At 44.4% G+C, this 23,706-nt stretch overlaps 1 protein-coding gene and 1 pseudogene across 2 annotated transcripts in view; one reads left to right on the forward strand and one right to left on the reverse strand.

Moving 5' to 3' along the window:
- The window catches only part of EDARADD (EDAR associated via death domain), an 83,046-nt gene that overhangs the window by 13,331 nt on the left and 46,009 nt on the right, over window positions 1-23,706 (forward strand). For both annotated transcript variants that reach the window (XM_088841872.1, XM_055425753.2), the window contains exons 2-4: window positions 2,859-2,917; window positions 7,407-7,446; window positions 14,026-14,084. In XM_088841872.1, the coding sequence (XP_088697998.1) occupies window positions 2,859-2,917; window positions 7,407-7,446; window positions 14,026-14,084 (158 nt within the window). The remainder of the gene's footprint in view (window positions 1-2,858; window positions 2,918-7,406; window positions 7,447-14,025; window positions 14,085-23,706) is intronic.
- LOC148775929 (large ribosomal subunit protein mL52 pseudogene) lies at window positions 17,877-18,194 on the reverse strand (annotated as a pseudogene).

The raw sequence follows: 23,706 nt of genomic DNA on the forward strand, positions 1-23,706 counted from the left end.
ACTCAGCCAAAAAAAAAAAAGGTCATTCAGATACACTTTAGGGAAAACGAAATGGTTGAGACTAGGCTGTGATTGGAGGAGGCAAGAAGGCACTTGAGGCTCCTCTGTGTGTCTTCTACTACCCACTCCCTATCCAAGAGCCAGAACATGAGAAGGATGGGAAAACAAAACTGAAAAACCAAATGCAAGTGTCTGGCTAGACCGAGTTGAAGTCCACTAACGTGTCATGTTCTTTTTCATCTCTAAGCCTTCGCCTGTGCTGTTCCCTCTATCTAGATTGCTTTCCCCTCCCTGACTACTTCTCCTGGCTAGCTTCAGCTCAGCCTTCCAGACTCTGGAATCACTTCCTGTGCAGGCTCTTCTCTCTCCACCATGCACCCCAGGTCAGGCTTGTGTTCCTCCCACGTGTTTCCATGGCATTCTTCATTTCTACTGTCTTCACACCATGTGCTCTGTATTATGATTGTCTGTTATTTGGGCAGCAGGAGTTCTGTAAACTCGGAATGGAGTTAGCAACACAGTTTGTTCTTATTGTCCTTAGATCGATTTAAACTCAAGTGTGAGTCTGTCATCTGCTGGGCTGGCAGGAAATTCCGTATCAGTCTGAACTGGGCTCCTTCCTTACTGTGACACAGGAGTCTAAGAGGATGATATGGCGCTTGGAAAAGGAGGGGCCTTGAATTTTTTGTGCATCGGGGCCCAAGCCTGAGAAGACTCTGAGATCCGGGAGCCCTCTGTTTCTGTGCCAGACCCACATCATGGGATTTCTTTGCTGGGCTGGGAACCCTGGGACCCAGGGGCTAGCCCCTTCTGTGCATTCCGTGATGTGATCTTGCCACTTGTGGGCTCTGCCAGGGACAAGGGCACAGTCCCTACTTGTGGAGTTGCAGGTATCTGTCCCCTGCTCCATGGGCGGACACTGGCAAAAGCTCTCTCCGTCTGCACCTACTCCTCTGGGCCACCTCCTTTAATCTCTTCATTGACTGTGGCCTATCATAAAACAGATAAAGAGATGTTCCCTTCACATGACTTTTCCTTTGGGCGTTGTCAACACCCACAGGGAAAAGAATGTGAAAAGTCCAGACACATGGTCAATGAAGGACATCTAGGGAGAAGGAACACACCTCCACAGGTTGTCCTGTCCTGTTTGTTTGGATGCCTCAAGGCATTCCCAGGACCTAGGACCTGGGCCACATTATGTACTTCGTGATGATTTGGGAGAAAAATGAAAGCTGAGTCTTGACTGGTCTACGGCTGCCACTTAGGGCTTTGCAGTCTGTGTGTTGACTGCACAAATACTGAGGATCCCTCTCAGATATGGTTATTGAGCAAGATAGTTTTCCAGCAGATGTTTCCTAAAGTGTCTAGTAAAGGGGGAGCTTTTTTTTTCTCTCTAATTTTCTTTCTCAAAGTTATAATCAAATCGTTGCTGACCTGGGTCCTTGGACTCTTTAATCAATTGTTATTATTCAGTCACTCAGTTGTGCTGGGAGTCTTTGGGACCCCATGGACTGCAGCATGCAAGGCTTCCCTGTCTTTTGATCAATAGAAACTGATAAGAGACCAGATTAGGAATTCAGGCAAGGCTTTACTTTGAGTGAAAATAAGAAAACAGGTGCCCTTGCTCTCTACAGAGGGCAGGCTAGTTCCTTAAGTGGGGCGAGGGTGGGGACTAGAGGGCTGGCTTGAGTGATCTGCCCACCCGCATGGTGGTGCTGTGTGCAGGGATCATCTGCAGTTCCCTGCCTTTGTTCCCAGCGCCTCAGAAACGGCAGTTGTTTGTGCCGTTTTTGTGTTCCTTGTTGTATGCTGTTCATAATTGCCCCAGCTACACATGCACACAGTTTCAGCCCCTTATAGTTCCTTCGTATCTCTTGCTCAAGGAGATATTAGTCAGGTATGGGCACTGCAGTAAAGAGTCCCAGGTCCCAGTCTGTCTCAAAATCCAGTGTAAAAGAGTCATTAATTAATACCATGTTTGCATCATTTGTGGTTATTTGTACCGACTGATGCTGAAGCTGAAACTGCAATACTTTGGCCACCTCATGCGACGAGTTGACTCACTGGAAAAGACTCTGATGCTGGGAGGGATTGGGGGCGAGAGGCGACGGGGACTACAGAGAATGAGATGGCTGGATGGCATCACCGACTCAATGGACATGAGTTTGAGTGAACTCCGGGAGTTGGTGATGGACAGGGAGGCCTGGCGTGCTGTGATTCATGGGGTTGCAAAGAGTCAGACACGACTGAGCGACTGAACTGAACTGAACTGAACTGTACCTCTGAGTGTTTATAGACGTTTATAAGTAAAGTGTTACAAAATACAAAATATGTTTCTTTAAATATTATTTATTTTTGGCTGTGCTGGATCTTCATTGCTGCTGGTGGGCTTTCAGTGGATACAGTGGACTGTCGCAAGCAGTGGATACTCTCTAGTTGCAGTGTCCAGCCTTCTCATTGCGATGGCCTCTCTTGTTGTAGAGCATAGGCTCTAGGGCATGTGGGCTCAGCAGTTGTGGCTCACAAGCTTAGTTGCCCTGCGGCATGTGAGATCTTCCAGGACCAGGGATCAAACCTGTGTTCTCTGCATTGGCAGATGGACTCTTCACCACTGAACCACCAGGGAAGTACAAATATATATATATATATATATATTTTTTTTTTTAATGTAGTTGGTCTTAATCACTTTCTTGATGCAGACTGAACCCATTCTTTCTTATTTTGTCTCTACTAATGATCGAAAGTAAGTTTTTCTCCAGACTGACAGGGGTGGCTTGCATTTATATGAAGACAGTTATCAAAGGATACATTTGTGCCTTTAAGTTGAAGAAAATTCTCTCCTTGTGTTTTGTTTACAGATCATTTGGCAAAGGAACCAGTGGAAGACACAGACCCTAGCACTGTATCCCTTAGTACGGTAGGTCACGCATTTTACGTCAGTGGTGATGACTTTGGTTTCTTTCCCCCTTTGTTATTGGTGTTAGACTCTGTTTTTGTTTTGCACATGTCAGGAGTGTTCTTCTTAGATTATGTGAGGTCTTCATCTACTTGTCTTTTTAAATATGTATTTTTATTTATTTTAAATTTATGATTATTGTTTTTGGCCACACCATGTGGCATGTGGAATCTTAGTTCCCTCACCAGGGATGGAACCTGTATCCCCTACATTGGAAGGCGAGTTCTTAACCACTGGACCAGCATAGAAGTCTCTGTTTGTCTAATTTTAATACTATCTATTTGTAATGACCCCCTTCTTCAGAAATCAAAATATATATCTTGAGATTGAAAGAAAAAATATGAACACCTTACAGTAGTGGAGGGCTGCCCATATGTAGGTGGGCATACATTGTCAATTACCACTTTTACCCCTGAAACAGTCCTGAAAGTAGGCGCTCCCTGCTTCATAGATGAAAAACTGAGACACAAGGAGTGAGGCAAGTTGCCAAACTTGGAAGCAGGCCAGGTGGGATCGAATCCATCAGCTGGCTTCAGATCCCTGCCCCACCATCCCGTAACCACTCCGTGGTGTGTCTACTGTGATAAAAGGTTTTATTATTCTACTGTAGATGAGGATATGGCAATTAGCTGATTTGTAGAAAGTCAGCCAGACTGAAGCCCTGCTCCCCTACTCGATACTGCCTCTTACTTATGACCAAATAAATGTCTTTGACAGCATCGCGTGTGTTACCATGCAGGCAGTGTGAAATACATTCCTGTTTTTCCAAGTATATGGAGGATGTGATCTGTTGAGTCATGAAGAATTTGTATTAATTTAGTTAGAATGACGTAAAATACTCTCAAGATATTTCAGTTCAGTGTCTTTAAGTCTTTGGTGGAGACTTCCCTGGTGGTCCAGTGGCTCAGACTCCATGCTCCCAATGCTCAGGGCCTGGGTTCAACCCCTGATCAGGGACCTAGAGCTTGCACTCCTCGACTAAGACCCAGCACAGCCAAAAAAAAAGGGTGATTCACAAAGCACCTTAATGTCTTTGAAACCAGAAATGTTTGTTTTCATGGCTTTATATTACAACTACAGCACAGTTTAATAAGTATGGACAGAGTAGGGAATCAAACTTTGAGACACTGCAATTATGAAAAAATTCCAGCTCCTGTAAAAGCAGAGTACACAGTGACCCTGTGGCCAGGTCTTATGATCCTCTCAGGTGTAGCCTGTTACTAAAGCCATGGGTTCTATAGAGCAGCGGTCCCCAACTTTTTTGGCATCAGGGATAGGTTTCATTGCAGACACATTTTCCACGGACCAGGTGGGGATGGATGGTTTGGGGATGATTCAAGTGCATTATATTTATTGTGCACTTTATTTCTGTTATTATTACATCAGCTCCACTTCAGATCATCAGGCATCAGGTCCCAGAGGTTGGGGACCCCTGCAAAAGGGTTACTTAATTCACCCTTCACACTGTGACTGCCTTGCTGTCCACTCGATCCCCTGACAGCAGGGTCTGCCTTCCTTGGGGGCCCCCTCCTCATGGCTCACCTTGAGTCCTGGCTGCCTCTCCTCACTCCTCTATGACTCCAGGACAAATTGCCTTTACTGCAGCTTCGCTGTATTTGTTTGTTGGGGCTGCCTGACAAGGTCCTGCAAATGGACTAAAAATCAAGGGCTGTGCTCCCTCTGAAACCTGTAGGGAAGGATCCTGCCTTGTGTCTTCTGGCTTCTGGCTGTGGTCGGCAGTTCGTGGTGTCCCTGGGCTTGTAGCTGCTCCCCTCCGCTCTCTTCCTTCAGTGGCATGTGGCCATCTTCTCCCTGTGTGTCTGTCTCTTCTCTTCTTACAAGAATGTCTGTCCTGTTAGATGAAGGGCCCACCCTACACCAGTGTGACCTCATCTTAACTAATTCTGTCTCCACTGACTCTATTTCCAATAAGGCCACAGTCTGAGGGACTAGGGGTTAGGACTTTGATGTGTTTGGGGTGTGCGCAGATTTCAACCATAACATTCCCACTGCTTTCAGGATTAAATTTATAGTCCTTGACATGGCACATGAGGGCCTCTTGTCTCAGCGTCCCGTCATGTGTAGCTATTTGCTGCTTCTCAGATGCCCCACGTCCTCTTGCCATCCTGGGATACCCCTCATGCTGGCCCTTGCCTGCTTCCTCACCGAGTGAGCTCCTATGCACCCTGCCACTCAACTCAAGCATTCCTTACCTGGAAAGCCTTCTATGCCTTATCCTGGGGCCTTCAGCTGTTGTCTTCTCTACTTTTCATGCTTTTGTGTGGGGATGATTTGCTTGCCTGGCTTTCTGCAAGGCTGTGCCGACCATGTTCTCGTATGCAGAGGTGGGCACCAAGCAGGCAGCAGTGTTTGGTGAGTCAAGCTTCCTGAGATCCTAGAATGGTACCTCGGTCCCTTCACCTCACTTCCAGGGTCTTCCATGGAAACCGGCTCCATTATTTCATATCCAACTGTGTCTTCCTTTTCCACCCTCAGCATCGTCTCTGCTGCAGGCCGACCAGTCTTCCAACCACCTGGCCTTGATCCTCTACGTCCACCATCTGCAATGGCCATGCTGAGTCCTGGGCATCCTCTAGGCCCGCTCAGCTGTCAATCTGTCCAGGAAACCCACACTTGTTCGTTCTTGTAGACTGAACTTAGTCAGAAGCTTGGGATGGTCCCTTCTCTTGAAACACTCACAGTCTGAGACAAATACTTTGAAAAGGGTCTGAGAAGTACTACAGGACAGGTGTATTCTCCACGTCGTAGGGGGCAGAGTATGGGGAAGGATTTAGTCTGGGGGAAGAGTATTTGACTTTTAAGTTCTTTCTGATTGGTGTTTATTTTCTCCCCACTCAAGATTATGGTGTATTATAGCAAAAGGATTCAGATTAAAGTCAGCCAGAGGAGGATGAGCATAGGTCAGGACCCAGGGGATTTGTAAGCAGGTGACTTTCAGTTACCCTCTCAGCTGTGTGGACAGTGTTTACTGGTCTCAGTAATGGTGTGTGATGATACAGAGTACTGACAACCAGGGAAGCTCATCCTGCCTTTGGTGTCCACAGTGTTCTTGGGGCTCAGTTGTGTAGACATGCTTGACCACCAGTGTGTCTGACCTCAGACCCCAGGCCCTCCAAAGGTTGAATTGATAACATAAAGAAGATTAATTTCTTTTGTGGAAAGAGGTTGGAGGCTTCTGCTCCAAAGAAACTCCAAGGAAAGGCATTTAAAACACAATCCCTGGATGCCCAAGTCCCTTCCTTAAAATGGCATAGGACTTCTCTGGTGGTCCAGTGGTTAAGACTACATGGTCCCAATGCAAGGGGCACAGGCTCCATCCCTGGTCCGGGAACTAAAATTCCACTTGGGCATCCAAAGTTTGGTGTCCATGGAAGGTCTTACAATCAGCCCCTCAAGAATACTGAGTGATGACTGCATGTCAGCCTTCCTTTAACTCCTGATCAATAAGCAAAATTAAATACATAGATGACAACCATGTAAACTCGAACATCCATAGAGTATTGGACTATGTTAAGGAAGTCATGTTAATTTTAAAGCTTAATAATGTTAATAAACTCAGGGGTTTTTTCCTTAAAAAAAGAATCCCTGGTTCTGCATTTGTTTCTTTTCCTCCTCTGCCCAAGGAAGACAGTGGTGAGACCTACAGGAGAGTTGGGAGGTGCAGCTTTGTTTAAGCTGGAGAGCCATGGACCCAAAGGCCCAGAGGAGATGATGGTGGAGCTGAGACAGGGTCAGAGGCAGGCTAGGGACATTGGGCACATTCAAGCTTCTCTCATAGAAATCTTCGGAAAACAACTACATTGTGTAATCTGAAGTAGAAGTTTCCAGAAGCTTAGATACCTGCATATTTATCAGTACCAACAAAGAAATACTTGATTGCAAGAGCACTGGCTATTTTGAATTCCCTGTGACCGTACTGCCCTCAATGAAAGCATTGAGGAACTGTGCGTAATTGTGCATGATAGGTGACTGATCTTCATGCAGTTTACGGGATAGTTACCTTTTCAGTCCTGTCAACCCAGGACAGAGCTCTCCAGTTGTGAGAGCTGCCCAGAATACATGCTTATTGACCCAAATGCATGTCACACAAATGGTGAGAAAATACATGACAGTCCCTCAATTTTGAGCTGCAAGAAGTAAAATAACACTGCAGACAAGAGAGGAAGTTTGGTTTAGTGGTCAGAGCTGAAGGCTTATTCTGTTTCATGTTCCATCATTGACGTCTCATCAAATTTGATTTCATCTGTATAAAATTGAGAATAAAAACAAGCCATGGGTCAGGCCTATGGATAAATTCAAGGCTAAAAACTTGCAAGGTTTTAAATGAAAATCATGATTTTCCCAAGACAAAGCTTTCTTTTCACTTTGATCTTACAATTGACTATGGTGTTTAAAAAAATAACTTTCCCCTTTTGTTGGTTTTCTACAGTCAGACAAGTATCCCATTCAAGACACAGGACTCCCTAAAGGTATGTACAGTTAATGCAACAACTTCTGCTTGTGATTATTCTCCTGTCCTGAACAAAGCACTAGTCAGAGTAATTTTTCATTTGTTAAAACTGTAGAACAGAGACATACAGATAATTTAGTGCCTGATTTGATCATCTGTAGTATGAATTTTCTTATTAAAATATAGAAATGATTTTAGATCAAATGATACATCAAGTTCCTATGGTGTTTTTAGCATGCTTAAAATGAAGACACCCAGGACTGTGGGTTGCAAGTGACAGAAATATAACTCAAATTAGTTTAAATAAGGGGCGGGGGGCAGGGACTTCCCTGGCAGTCCATTGGTTAAGACCCTGAACTTCCAATGCAGGGGACAGAGGTTTGATCCCTGGTCGGGGAACTGAGGTCCTGCATGCTGCATGGTATGGCCCCAAACCAATAAAAACAAAAACGGGGAGGGGAAGGATCTGGTGGTTTGGAGTCTTTGAGTCTGTTAAATCCAACATTTAAAATGTTGTCTCAGGCTCTCGCCCTCTCCCTCTCTCTTTTCCTCCTCTTCTTCTTCTTCTCTGCTCTCCCCCGACCTCTCTCTGACTCTCATGGCTCAGTCTTCTGTGTTGACTCAGTTCTCGAGCCAGTTTTCCCCACGTGGTGGGGAAGATGGTCTCTGCCTCTGCCACCTCCAGCTTCACCTGGTGCTGCTTACGACAGTGGAACAAGAGGGAGCCTTTCCCCCAGCACACGTGGCTCAGTTTTAGGGGCAGTTGTGACAGGAGCAGTTTCGTCATGTGGCGATCATATTGACTGTGGTCCTCAGGAGGATGGAGGGCTGACCAGGTCTGAGTCTTGAGGTTAGAGGGTGGGTGTGGAGGGCATGGAGACGGTTCTACTCAAACCACAGGTTCCATTGCCAGACAAGGGGAAGGGGATGCTTGTCAGGTCCCAAAGCAAAAAGAGCTTTCTTTCATGATCCACAGATTAACATCTCAGATGTGGTGCAGACACATCTAAAAGGAGCCTGAGCCTGTCCAAGGCTATAGTCTGCAAGGCTGTGTCCAGTGAGGAGAACGAGCTGGTGGCCATCACCCCGGAGCACTTACCTTATGTTCTGCTGACAACCCAGGGTGAAGGGGTGGGGTGGGGAGCAAGCAGATCTGACCAGCCTCAGAGTTGGCAGGGCCTCCCCAGCTTCCTGGAGAGAGAAGACTTCCCAGCACAGCCTGCTGTGGGTTTCCCCAGCCTCCTTGTGGCGATGGGTATCACAGGACCGCCAGACTGCAGGTTGGAAGGGAGCTCCCTGCCGGGGCCCATCTGTGGTCAAGTCTGTGGTTCTGCTGAGTCCCCTTCTCTCATTCTCTACTCACCAGACTCCTCTCCCTGCTTCCTGAACTGACATCACACAGTTTCACCCAGGAATGGCAGTAGTATAGGGAAAAGACCCTGAAGGCCAACTTTGAGCCCAATTCCTGGTTGTTCTAGGGGAGGCTGGCTTCCTGCATGTTTCCTTTCCCTTCCTCTTCTCCTGAATGACTTCTCAGCATCCTGAATTCCCCACCCTGTGACTGTCTAGTTCAGCAAGAAAGTGAGAGGTGCCAGCCCAGACACCAGCGTAGATAGCAAACTGTCTTGGGTAGTATTCACTGGACTTCAGAGAGGGTGCAGTGAAGAATTATCTGGGGAGCTAGTTTAAAATGCAGATTCTGGGCCCTGCTTCTCCAAAATCAATCATCTGGTGGGTCTAGGATCAGGCCCAGAAACCTGTAGGGTTTTTTGTTTTTCACTTGTTTGTTGTTTTTTTAATTGAAGGATAATTGCTTTACAATGTTGGATTAGTTTCTGCTGTACAGTGAATCAAATCAGCTGTATGTATACATACATCCTCTCCCTCTTGAACCTCCCTCCCAAACCACCGCAATCCCAGCCATCAAGGTCATCACAAAGCACTGAGCTGAGTTCCCTGTGCTATCCTGCAGCTTCCCCACTGTCTATTTTACACATGGTCGTGTGGTAGGGGAGGGTGAGACACATGGGAGGTTAGGACTGAAACCTGTGTTTTAATGCATACCTGAGTGAGTGGGTCTCAGACCTCCCTTTGAGAGCCTGCCTAAGAAGTTTCAAGAATGTGGCGTACCCTCCAAAGGGACGTGTAGGAGAGAACCGGCTGACAAACCTCGCCAGCTCTGAGAGGACTCAGCAGGCGACTTCACAGCTTAGGACAGGGTAGATCCCACCTCCCCGGGTGCTCGTGAGAATCAAACACAAGAATAGCGCCTGGCACCCAGGAGCTTCAGACAGGGTGGAGAGGAGTCTGGCAAGAGAACTGTGATCAACCAGGGTTGAGGACCGTGAAAAGCTCTCATAGCAGAGGTGAGAGTGGAACCACTGTTTTAAGCACAGACCGAGCCACAGCGACTCAGGGAATGCATTGCCTTGGTTTGATCCATCTGAGATCTTTTTTTTTTTAATCATCTTGAATGTGATTTCCTGTTTTAAGAGAAAAAGATTGTTGCTTAGCAGCCTGATAATACAGTAACTGTATGTAACTGTTTCTTCAATAATTTAAGTTTTACAAAACCTCAGTTAAAATGGTGGTGAGTTGACAAGTAACGTGACTGTTAAAAACCATACTCCAGACCTTTCCTCTGTCTTTATTCATGGAGTGGAAGAGCATTATTAAGCACATAATTTTTGTCCAAGAAATACATGATTTTAAATGTAATGAACCATGTCCAGAAGTTTGAAAACTTACTCCAACATTTGCATTTGATAATACAACAGTTTAATGTCTGCAGTATTTTGTTATAGATACCATAATGGAGCCAGTGTCAGTATTAAATGATTATGGTAATTTTCTTGTTGTTTTTAGGAACACAAAGCCCACATAAATTAGTGAAGAGGCTAATTTATAGATTAAAAGTAAATGTAATTGAATTATATTAAGTACAGATTCAGACTCTGACACGTAAGTGAATTCTAGGGGGCTACTATATTTAATAGAGGAGTCATTTGTAATTAGCTTAAACCATTTCCATATGATTAAAAAGTCCTCAAAATATATTTTCTTAAGAAAAGAAGCATGTTTCACAAAATCTTCATCCTAATTCTAGTATATTCCTAGTTTCCCCATGGACACTATAACACTGTTCCTCAACATGGTCTAAACAAAAATGGGTCTGAATTTTGTGCTTCTTACCATAAATCAACTGTAGGCATCTAGTGTAATTTCAGTGATCAGCATATTTTTGAGGTAGAACATGTTATAATACTTGTTTTCTTGGGAATAAATGTGTAGCTTCTGCCTCCCCTGATTTTAGAGATTTCAGGCGGTTCACTATGCCAAGTGTCTGTTATGGGTTCTCTGTGAGAGTCTTTAGGCACTAAACTCAGGACTCATTTAAGGTTGGGGTTCACTTTATTTCATGAATTCCTATATCTTGTAGAAACTACTGGCTTGAGGATTCTAGAGGGAATGTGGCTCTTCACATTTTGAGAGAAAAATGTCTTGAAAAAGAGTTCTGATATTTCAGCTGCTATTCCTAGTGAGGGGAAATTGCACAGAAATATATTTGATTTAATCAAAATTTTATCACCTCCATTTTCTCTGAGTTTAATTGTTCAAAAAAAATTATATAGCAAATGTAAAGTGAAAGAGAAATAGACTGATTTTATTGTTAATAATTTTGTGTAATTTGAATTTCAACATGGGTGATAGTTGGAACAATTTGTTAATGAAATGTAGTAGTTCAGTTTGGAAAAGTTAGAAGAAAATAAACAAGTACTGAGGAAATCACTAAAATAATTTGGAAGTGTTGGGTTGGCCAGTAAGTTTGTTTGGGTTTTTCCATAGGCTGTAACAGAAAATCCCAAACGAACTTTATGGCCAACCCAATAAAAATGTCTGCCCCCAAACTAGCAAGCCAATGTATTGTATTTTATGATTTCTCATTTTGCCGATTGATTGATGGTTCAGTTCAGTTCAGTCATGTCCAACTCTTTGCGACCCCATGAATCACAGCACGCCTGGCCTCCCTGTCTATCACCAACTCCTGGAGTTCACTCAAACTCATGTCCATTGAATCAGTGATGCCATCCAGCCATCTCATTCTCTGTTGTCCCCTTCTCCTCCTGCCCCCAATCCCTCCCAGTATCAGAGTCTTTTCCAGTGAGTTAACTCTTTGCATGAGGTGGCCCAAGTATTGGAGTTTCAGCTTCAGCATCAGTCCTTCCAATAAACACCCAGGACTATTTTGCTATTAAGTTTGTTTTAAAATGAAACTAAAAACCTCTCTCGTCTGCATGATATGATGTTACCTGGTCCCACTCATCCCACCCAAGCTTGACCCAGACTCTTGGCAGTCTCCTGTTATAGCAAACAAAAGTTAAATCCCCTCCCCCAAATTATAACACAAATGCAAAAGTGACCATTCTGCGAAACTTTTTTCTTTACCGGAGGGTGGATGGGAGGGAGAAGAGTACGACCACAGGAGTGTTTGGGAGGCCAGGTAAGAAAAGTTGCTTTTTGATTTCAAGTTAACATTGTGTTGGGAAATAAAAAGCCCTATCTTTTCAAAAATGCTCTTGTGACAGTGATGACACTGGCCATTGTGAGGGGCTTCCCAGGTGGTGCTAGTGGTAGAGAACCCACCTGCCAATGCAGGAAACACGAGACGTGGGTTTGATCCCTGGGTTGGTAAGATCTCCTGGAGAAGGGCATGGCGATCCACTCCAGTATTCTTGCCTGGAGAATCCCATGGACCTGGCAGGCTGCATAGGGTCACATAGAGTTGGACATGACTGAAGCAACTGAGCATGCACAGCATACATGGCCATTGTGAGAATTAATATGGCTGAAATCAAATGTCTGTCACTGTGAAAAATCACTTTAGTATGCATCTGAATTATCTGGGGTGCTTGTTAGGTGTCAGATTTCTGGACTCCCCGAAGTTCCAAACCAGAAAGTCTGGAGGTGGAGTCCAGGAATTTGTATTGTTAACAGGCAGTCAAATGATTCTCATACAAGAGAACTGGAACTGTATCATGAGGAACACAAGCCTATGTGAGATCTCCATCGCTCCAGCTTAGAAAGATATGGTATAGAGATTTCCTGGTGCCCAGTGGCTAAGACTCTGCCCTCCCAATGCACAGGGGCCAAGTTCTATCCCTGATCAGGGAACTAGATCTCTCATGCTGCAACTAAAGATCCTGCATACTGCAAGTAAGAACCAGTGCAGCCAAATAAATTTAAAAAAGAAAAAGATACCATATAGAATCTTAGTAAAAGACTGCTTTTTAAAAATGACCTTTTAGTCAGAACCGTGTAGGCAGCACTAAATATAGCCCCTTACATGAACAAATCTATCAGCTCAGTCTATAGTAGGTCAGTGCATGTTACAGGATGTAAAAATAAATAATGGATGAATCAATCAATGTGTCATTCAGTCCTAACTTTTGAACCTTGAGTTAAGTGATTCTCTGTGTAAGGCTTTATAACTCTAAAATTTTACATGCCACTAAACTTTTGTTTTATAGTATACTGTATTTCTGTCAGCTTTGGAGGTTAGTGTGATACTGAATTCTATCGTTAAAGAGTAAAATCTAATGGAAAAATTCAGCTTTTTTTTTTTTTTTTTGCCATACCACATGACATGTGGGATCTTAGTTCCCGACCAGGGAAGGAACCTGGGCCCCCTACAGTGAAAGTGCAGAATCTTAACCACTGGACCACCAGGGAAGTCCCCCAGATCAGCTTTTAACGTATTTGTCTTCACCACAAATTGGGGAGCTGTGAAGTTAACACATATGTAAGACAGCGTAAGAATGGAATTTCCTTCCTCACAATTAATTATGAGAAGTGTTAGACGTTTCACATGTCTATCATGTTCCTTTGACTTTCACTGGCAATCCCCACTTTAGAACTGAAATGGTTTCAGTTTGACTTTTAGGAGGCTGAGCTATCAAGGTAAGTATAATCCCACTCCCTGCTCTCTGAAGGACTTAGTAAACTGTCAGTCAGACAGCCAACACCGTGGAATCTGATGTAAGATTATCAGAGGGGAAGGTTTGAACCACCTGCGTTTGCCAGGGAGGGATCCTGCCATGGGGTTATGAGGATGGCCACACACAGGACATCTGGCAGGTGAGACTGACAGCAGCTTATGAGTCACGGAGCCTCGTGGCCTGGGGGAGGACGATGCTGCATGCCGTGCAGGGTCATACAGGGGCTGCGCTTGGGAGCAGACTGAACCACCAGGGGCTGCGGGTGGCAGGCTGTCCTGTAAACGGGGGTGTGCCCCAGGGCTCCTGGGGAAGGATGTAATTGTCTGAATAATTCAGTGGTCTGGCAGGGAACCGGAACCCACTGCTCGGGAATAAGCAAGGGTTGTGTCTGATCCCCTTGAGAAGGATAATTGTTTAGCTGGGGTCTTGTCCACAGGAGCCGAGCGAGGAGGGGAACCTGTAACCGGGCTGCTCAAGGTCCTCCTGGTTTTACCAGACGTGAACAGAATGTAATATTGAGTCTTCATTTTAGGCCTTAGACTACAGAGCATGTGCTTTCTTCAACAAGCTTAGCATCTCTCTCTTTTTTTTTTAATCCATAGAAGAGGAGTGTGATCCAATTACTTTGAACTGCCCAGCAAATTCCGATGTGCAGCACCAGGTAAGAATTCTGTCAGTTGTACTTTTACCCCTAGGCACATGCTAATCCATAGAATTTATTTAGTAATTATCTTCTAGAGCTTTAAAAGTAAAGAACAGGATTTTTGGATAATAAGTTTGGAAATGATCTTTAAGCATCCCAGTAATGTGGTGTATCTATATAGCTTCTATTACTTTTAGTAACTGGGTAGCTTTACTCTACTCTTTGAAATAAATATTATCCATAATGCCAACAACAGACCATCCGTGTTATTGAGTTAGAAAGGAAAGTTGCTTTCTTTTGCCTGTCGTTGGTATGCAGTGGATGGGAACTTTTTCTTAAAGCCCCAACAAAACTGGGTAGTTTCAAGACATTTTTGTAATGTTTTATAAAACTTTTACTTCATTCAGATACCACATTTTAACGTATTATTTTAATTGTCCTTTTACAAAATACAGCTGTTGTTTTCTGCTTTTAAAAGAGTGCTTGTTATTTTAAACTTCAGATCAGACAAAAATGTACCAAAAGGTTGAGAATCACTTGGCACCTTCTACTATTCAACTTGCGAGGGACAGTAAGTCCCCTTCATAGGAATGAGGTCTGTTCTGAGAGCAGTTTGTAAGTCTGATTTGTTCATAAGTCCAGCAAAGCTAGCTTAGGTACCCAAGTAACATAATCGGCTATATAGTACTGTACTGTAATAGTTTTATAATACTTTTCACGCAAATAATATATAACAAAGCGAACACGAAAAATAAAACATTTTTAACCTTACAGTATACTACTTTGAAAAGTACTGTAGTGTATAGTACAATAGCTGGTGCTTCTTAGCACTACCAGCTACATCACCGCTGCTTTCACGTTTGCTTCCAGACATCCTGGGCTTGAAATCAAGGTACTGTACTGCTGACTGCATACAGTACTGTACAGTAAAGCACGCTAAAGCACAACCGCTTGTAGAGGATGCACGCACTTGACAATGTACATCAGACACGTGAACTAATTTATGTGATTGGACATGTGAATGCACATTCACATCTTTGCAAGTTCTCAACTTGAAGGTTTGTGTGTAGGGGACTTACTGTACATCCTTCCAGAAACTTCTTTGGGTCACCGTGTGCTTCAGTTACTTCTGAAACGTTCCAGTCTATCTCTGTTTACTCATTCAAAGTTCACTGGCAAAACTACACAATCCCTCACATCTGCCTGACTATAGTTAGGACATTAAAAGTCTCAAAAAAGGATGTCTTGTCTCAAGACAGACTGGCTGGGTCCTGCTCTGTCTGTAATACCAAGTTAATTTTTAACAAGACTGATTTGAAGCTTGCCTTGCCTGGAGAATCCTATGGACAGAGGAGCCTGACAGGCTGTGGTCCATGGGGTCACAAAGAGTTGAACACGACTGAGTGATTAACTTTTTTTTTTTTTAGTCTTGTTATTAGAACATCAGTCAGCAGTAATAAATCAATAATAGTGATATTCGTAGATAATCAAGTCACTTTTGTCATAAAGCAGACTTACACAGTAGTTGATAAGATAATCAATTTTAACCATAAACACAGAAAATTCAAATCTCTTGAAAACTGTCAGTGGTGCTACTTCTAACTTTAACTTGGCAGTCTTTAGTTGCCAATTGGGAATACCATTTTCTTGTTTATTAATCCTGATACTCAGCATTTTCCTTGGAATTATAACCTGATGCTGGACTTCGACAGTGACTGAATTTCAACCATTTTAGTGAACTTTAGGTTCACTGAAAACTTAGTATAAGTTTTTCCTTTCTTGCAATCCTTAATTTGTTTAACAAAGTTTTGCTCCTCACATTTTTTTTGCAACAAGATACAAGAATGTTATGTTGTTTGTTTAGTTTTAGGGATTTTCCAAAATCATATATATAAGATTACATACAGAATATGCTTTAGGACACTGTTCAGTATATTTTCTAATTTTAGTATTATAGTTCTTGTTTGATCAAGTATAGACTATCTTCAAAGATGGAAAAAATATTTTTCAACTAAAAAAGCAGGGTGCGTGCTCAGTCACTTAAGTTGTGCCTGACTCTTTGTGACTCTATGGACTGTAGCCCACCAGGCTCCTCTTTCCATGGGATTTTCCAGGCAAGAATACTGGAGTGGGTTGCCATGCCCTCCTCCAGGGCATCATCCCGACCTGAGGATCAAACTCATATCTGCCTGCATCTCCTGGATTGCAGGCAGATTCTTCACCTACTGAACCACCTGGGAAGGCCCCCCCCCCCAAAAAGGGGGGCACCTATTTGAGATTTTTATTTAAGTTCTGTTTTAAAACAGGATGTCATATATTCCTATAAAAAGCACTGTACCTACTGCTTCAATTGGTTATTTCTTTCCATAATCTGTAGGACTTGTTCTAACCGCTAGGTATCCAGAAAGAATCTTTGAAACCAACTTGGCAGTTAGAACAAAGAAAACTCAGTAGGGGAGAAATGTTTAAAAAAAACACACAACACTTCATTTTCTGTAGCTTAGACTTTAAAAGCAAGTTGAAAATACATTCTTTAGAATATTTATCATTTGCTGTTTCTTGGATTTTTCTAATTTATAAACTAAAATCCATTTCTATGTAAGATCTAATTTTAACCAGGTTTTTTGAATGATGCCAAGGGAAAACATTGTGATGTCCTGTTTGTCAAAAATGGAAAACTGACATCTCATAAAATTTTATAAAGAATCCTTTTCTTTTAGTAGTTTGAAATCAATACCCCATCAGTTAGAGTTATCCTGCTTGTCCAGTTTGTTTCAGCTGGTACTTACTGAGTCTGTGTCCTGAGCTTGGGTATTCTTAGACATGCAATACTCAGGGTGGGGGTTGAGGCGGAGGGGGAAGTAGGGAGGAGACCACACCCAAGTAGAGCTTCTAGACTTGTTGAACAGTGGTGTGCACAGCGTTAGATTCTAGATGTGGCTCTGGTTCAGCTGTTTAAAAAATTTTTCATTGTTCTTTATGTTTATAGAAAATGTTTCCCAGAACCTTTAAATCAAATAATAAAATTTTAACTACATGCACACATGTATGGCAAATGATAGCAGAGCAAAACTTGTTTCAGTTTTTAGTTAAGAATCCATGCCAAGAGGAGACTGAGATAATGAGAAAAATAGTAGCTGTGAGAATGCTAAGTTGGAGTTGCTGCTGCTGCTGCGTCACTTCAGTCGTGTCTGACTCTGTGTGACCCCTTAGACAGAAGCCCACCAGGGTACCCCGTCCCTGGGATTCTCCAGGCAAGAACACTGGAGTGGGTTGCCTGTTAGAGGTTATGAAAAAATGACTTTTTCCTCTGTTTATGCTGGTTATTTGGTTTTACCAAACTATAATTTTTTTAAGTTTTAAAAACCACATTAAATGATTGGTATTGGTATTATTGATGTTATATTGATACCATACCACATTGATATGATATTATTGGTGTGATTCTAATATGCTGCTGCTGCTAAGTCACTTCAGTCGTGTCCGACTCTGTGTGACCCCATAGACGGCAGCCCACTAGGCTCCCCAGTCCCTGGGATTCTCCAGGCAAGAACACTGGAGTGGGTTGCCATTTCCTTCTCCAAAAAGAGTAAATACTCCAGAGCAATATTCTGCTGAACTGGAATGGAGCTGGGGATGAGGGGACTGAGTCAACCCTTCCAGGCAGTGGTTTTATAGCCCGTTCTTCTTGGTGTCCATCCTTTTGCCCTGATGGGGAACATAAGGCTTTCTTCTGGCAGGGAAGACACATCCAGGTAATAAAAAAGAAAGCCAGAGACAGGCTTTGGAAGGGAGACACAAGTTGCTTTTTTATTGACTTGGTCGTGGGTTTTGTAGTAGAGCCCCTTTGGGTTTAAGAGCATTCTGCTGCTTCCTTTTTTCTTCCTGCAACTTCTCCTGCTGTCTGAGCTGCCATGCCTGTAATCCAGCATCCATTTCCTGTGACAGCAGTACAAACTTTTCCCTTTGGGCTTTTCTTCGAAGCTGGCCTTTCATTGGAGGAGCAGGGCGGCCATCCGCATACGACCAGTCTGGGAGCGCCCGTAGCCGGAGGGGTTGGCTGCAAGGCCCTGCCGGAGTCGCCACTGGCTGCCTGCCCGCCTGCCCGAGCCGCGGCGCTGCAGTGCAGTCTCCGGACACCTGCTGGGAAAACGGGGCAGAGCTGGGAGAGAGGCCTCGCAGCCAGCCCAGGGATCCGCGGCCCACCCCAGCAAACTCCGGAGCTTAGAATATTATTGTATTCTAATATACAATGTTGCTAATAAGGGAAACCACTGTAGGGTATATAGGAATGCTCTATATTATCTTCTCCAATTTTCTGTAAATCTAAAACTATTTTGAAACATACATACACACACATGTATAATATTTTTTTTTAATTTTTCTTTTTTGGCTGTGCTGCACAGCATGTGGAATCTTATTTCCCTGATGAGGGATGGAACCCCCAGCCCTTGCCGGGGAAGCACAGAGTCTTAACCACTGGACCTCCAGGGAAGTCCTGAAACATACACATATTTTAAAAACCACACTAAATAGAATTTAGAATCTAGAAAAATGAAAAAACTCATCCAAAATTCCACCACTCTAATATAATTGTTTTTGTATATATATTTTTATCTGGGTAATTATTTTTAAAAAATACCATTTGCAGACAATTTTGCATCTTGCTTTTGTTGTATAATATGATCTCACAAGTTTTCATCCAGTTTGAAAACTGGATCTCATTTCATCCAGTTTGCTACACAGCCTTACCATCCATCAATGGCTGCATGATACCCTCACTTCTGATGTTTATTGATAACAGAAATAGATTTGAGGATGTGTGCCCAGGGGCAGGGTGAGAGCACACCTCATAGAAGGAATGCTCTGAGGAGAGTCAGCCACAGTTGACTTTGCCTGGAGCTGAAGTATTGGCAGATTGAGGCAGTGAGGCTAGAGGATCATTTGGATCCAGGACCCTAGAAGCTTAAATGCCAGAAGGAGGCCAGATGGAAAGTATTGGTGACTTTCAGGAATGGTTCTGTGATCAATCTGGAACCCTGAGGAACTGGAGAGAGATGAGACTCGGCCTGTGAGCAGAAAGGGATGCTACTAACAATATCAGTAGAGGATTAAGGGGGAAGATAAGATTTGTGTGTTGTTAGGATTCAGAGTGGGTTTCCCTGATGGCTCAGAAGGTAAAGAATCTGCCTGCAATGCAGGAGAACTGGGTTTGATCTCAGAATCAGGATCCCTTGGAGAAGGGAATGGCTACCCACTTCAGTATCCTTGCCTGGAGAATCCCATGGACAGAGGAGCCTCGTGGGCTACAGTGCATGGAGTCGCAAAGAGTTGGAAATGACTGAGCGACTTTCACTTTTCAGGATTGAGAGTTGTCTGTTTATGGACTGCAGAAAAAGGAGATTGAAGTCTGTAGAGTTGAGATGTGTGGCAGGAAGTGATTGGTTTAAGATGCCTGATTTAGGAGGTTACAGTTGAAGTCCGAGAGGAGGATGGGACTGTCAAGGAGAGAGTCCTTGTTGAAAAGCAAAGAGAAGTGCCAAGGATGGAGCCTTGAGGAACACTTCCATCCGGAGTCCAGAGGAAGAAAAGGAGCGGAGAGGCAGAAAGAGGGGTGGCCAGAGAAGAATGCTATCTGTGGTGGAGGCATCTGTACTTTGCAACACTTTCCCGGTTTATACTCAAATGTTTGCTAATGGTCTCATTGTCTCTCCCCATGAGCCAGGGACTGCTATGTCTTTTGGCTCATAAGTGTATCCTCAATGCCTACCACATGAAACTGAAAGTGAAGTTGCTCAGTCGTGTCCGACTCTTTGCGACCCCATGGACTGTAGCCTACCAGGCTTCTCCATCTGTGGGATTCTCCAGGCAAGAGTACTGGAGTGGGTTGCCATTTCCTTCTCCAGGAGATCTTCCCAACCCAGGGATCGAACCCAGGTCTCCTGCATTGCAGGCAGAGGCTTTACCATCTGAGCCACCAGATGTGCTAGGGAAGCTCGCCTAGCACATAGTAAGTCTCAATATATGTACATCGAATAAAGACAGAAAAAGGTCAGGGTTGGTCATTGCTTCAGGTGCCAAGGAAAGTACTGTCAGCATCATCTTGCAGTCAAAGGCAGGCCCTACAAAGACACCTTTGGATTTGTCCTTTGAGATGTTACTTTCAGGAAGGACCTTTTAGAAAGGAACTCAGTTATAGGGACAAAAATATAATTACAAAAGGCTTGAGGAATGAGTGGGTAATAAAGTTTATGTAGTTTTGTCAGATTTACTAAGGTAGCAAGGAAAAGTAGTCAGCTTTTATTTAAAGATGTTGGAAAACATGGCAAAGGTTTCTTTTTCTTAGGATGGGAAACAACAGATTTTAAAGGATATTGTGTCACCAGGAGTGTAGAGATTAAAGATTAAGAGGGAAAAGAGAGAGAAGTGGAATAATTAATGGGATTTGTTTTCCCTGGGAAGGCAGAGAGGATTAATTCTCTTAGCAACTATCTACCAATAAGTCCTTAGTATTTTCTATTGGAGAAGATACAGCACATTGGTTTCCCTCAAGTAATTTGTAATCTGGCAAATGAGATATATGTACACATATGTTAGATAAATAAAGGTACCAGAAACACAGAGAGAGGAGTTGTAGTTTAAAAGTAAGAACTTCAACTCTTTTTCAGAGGCAGGACGAACAGAAGGGTTAGATGGGAGAAAGAAACTTTTAGATGTAAAGGCAAGCAGTTGAGCTAGTCAATGTCAAATTTGAGTTGTGCCTTGAATGATGACATGTGGATGGAGCAGGAAGAAAGGAAATGCAGCAAAGATATCAGGGGACTAAAGAGTTTGTTCCATTCATACAGCACTGAGGCCATAGGCCTTCTTGAACTTGGTAGCAGTGTGGCAGTGTTTGATAAATGGGAAATAGATTGCAAGAGGACAGCTGATGACAGTTCCATCCATCCACCCACCCACCCATCCATCCACCCACCCTCCCACCCTGCCACCCATCCACCCACCCACCCACCCATCCATTGTCCCACCCACCCATCCTCCCATCATCCCATCCTCCCATCCACCCACCCACCCATCCATCCTCCCACCCACCCATCCACCCAGCCACCCACCCATCCACCCACCCACCCATCCATCGTCCCACCCACCTACCCTCCCATCCATCCACCCACCCACCCATCCATCCTCCCACCCACCAATCCTCCCATCCATCCACCTACCCACCCATCCATCCTCCCACCCGCCCATCCACCCACCCCCCCACCCCCCAACCCACCACTATTCGAGTCCCAGAATGTGTCACCAGTACCGTTAAGTGCTAGGGGTGTACAGCGGTGCACACTTAGAGCTTGTGGTGAAATCGAGCAGTTTTAAGTCTCCCACATGGAAAGCCGAATCAGAATGTTTAAGCTGAGAGCCTCTCCCTTAGATTCTCAGAGAGTCTCAGCACAGAAGTATAGAGAGAAGAGAAAAGAGAGCAGACACTGACTGAACTCGTTCTACAGGCAAGCAAGCTTCTTACCTGCGGGACAGAGGCAGACCTGTTTCTCTCACTTCAGCAGACCTGTCCCTCCCCAGTCCGTGTTTCCTCTAACTGCTACCAGCGGAGGTGCTGCTCCAGAGGAGGTCCGGAGGGCCTGGATCTCCCAGGCACTTGGAAGGTCCCGGCAGAGTCTTCCTGTGAAATGATGGGATGGAAATAGAGTCTTAGAAATGTTATTCTCACAAGTGGCTTGTCCAAGGGGTGGGTAGGAAGAAAGACTGAGGCCAGGAGACACCAAAGGACTATTGCAGTCACCCAGGAAGGTCATTTGCCTGAGGGCCAGGGTGTGTGGTTGTGGAAGGAAGAATGGAGAGTGGGGAGTGTAATTCCAAGACATTCTTGTTCACTTGCTGGGGCTGCTGTCTTGAAGCACCACAGAGAGGGTGGCAGTAACAGCAGAAGTGTATTGTTTCACCGAGTGGAAGCTGTAAGTCTGAAATCAAGGTGTGCGCAGGGTTGGTTCCTTCTGAGAGCCATGAGGAAAAGAGCTGTGCCAGGTCTGTCTCCTGGGTTTGTAGCCAGTTGTCTGTTCCCTGTGTCTTCATGTCGTCTTCCCTCTGGGTGTGGCTCTCTCCTTTCACATTTCCCCATTTGATAAAGACACAAGTCATACTGATTTAGCACTCACTTTCATGACCTCCGGAGAAGGCAATGGCAAGCCACTCCAGTACTCTTGCCTAGAAAATCCCATGGATGGAGCAGCCTGGTGGGCTGCAGTCCGTGGGGTCGCTAAGGGTTGGACACGACTGAGCGCCTTCACTTTCACTTTTCACTTTCACACATTGGAGAAAGAAATGGCCACCCACTCCAGTGTTCTTGCCTGGAGAATCCCAGGGACGGGGGAGCCTGGTGGGCTTCCGTCTATGGGGTCACACAGAGTCGGACACGACTGAAGTGACTTAGCAGCAGCAGCAGTTCAGGACGTCATTTGACTTAATTACCTCTATAAAGAGCCGTCTCCAAACAGTCACACTCTGAGGTGCTGGAGTTTGGACTCCACTGTGTATCTTTTAAGGGACATCATTCAACTTCTAAGAATGCTTGGGGGAAGAAAGAACAAAATAATACATTTTGGAGATGTCAGGGGTTCAGTGTCTGATCAGACTTGAGACTGCAGAGGAGGAAAGGACTACGGATTTGCTTCAGAGAGTCCCAGCAGGTGAGCAGTGCCTAGTAGGGCCACTGTTGAAAAACAAGAAAACGGCTTCTCTGGGAACTCGTAAAAAAGTGAATTCATGTATTGTTAAGCTCTTAAGATATCCCCAAGGGACTTCCCTGGCAGTCCAGTGGTTAAGACTTCGCTTTCCAATGCAGGGGGTATGGGTTCTATCCTTGGTTGGGGAGCAAAGATCCCACTTGACTTGCAGCCAAAAAGTCAAAACATAAAACCGAAACAATGTTGTAACAAATTCAATAAAGAATTAAAAAAAAAATCTTTAAAAGATGCCATCAAGCACATCATAAATGCTTTATGGGTATGTAACAAATAAATAAGATTTACGGTGAATCAATCTATACAATACAGAACCTTTCTACTGATAATGGTGTGGCAGAGAAAAATCACATAGGGAAAAAAAAATCACTGGAAGGGGAGTGTCCAGATTGGGTGGGAGTTGCCATTTGTAACAGGGAATCAGAAACAAGCTATGTTGTGTCCAGGGTGCCAGAGCACATGGTGGATTTTTGAGAAGCGTTACAGGAAGCAGCATGAAAGGCTGCAGATGTGAAGTCCCCAGGGACAGAGAGCATGTGCTAGTCCAGGTTCGTGGCCTGCCCTCCTCCACAGCCCCAGAGGCCACGGTGTATCCATGTGATCTACAGAGGACTCTCCAGCAAGGTTCTTCCCTCCAGAAACCACATAGGGACTGAGCGGGCTGGACACGTGCATGGGTATCTAGGCTGTTGGGGGATCCCAGGACTTTCTTCTGTATAAAGTCAGTCCTGTTATCTGGAGGGCATTAGCAAGACCACCCTGCCAGCCATCGTGAAATAGAGAGGCAGGTGAGGGAAGGAAAGGAACTGGGCCGTGTTGCAGGAGCTCTGAGCTTCCAAAACAGCATGAGGAAGAACAGAACCTTCCCAAACCCAGAAGTAGTT

This window comes from Moschus berezovskii, chromosome 12 (assembly GCF_049115385.1).
Source record: "Moschus berezovskii isolate FMDL1 chromosome 12, NW_MosBer_1.0, whole genome shotgun sequence".
NCBI classification, from domain to species: Eukaryota; Metazoa; Chordata; class Mammalia; order Artiodactyla; family Moschidae; genus Moschus; species Moschus berezovskii.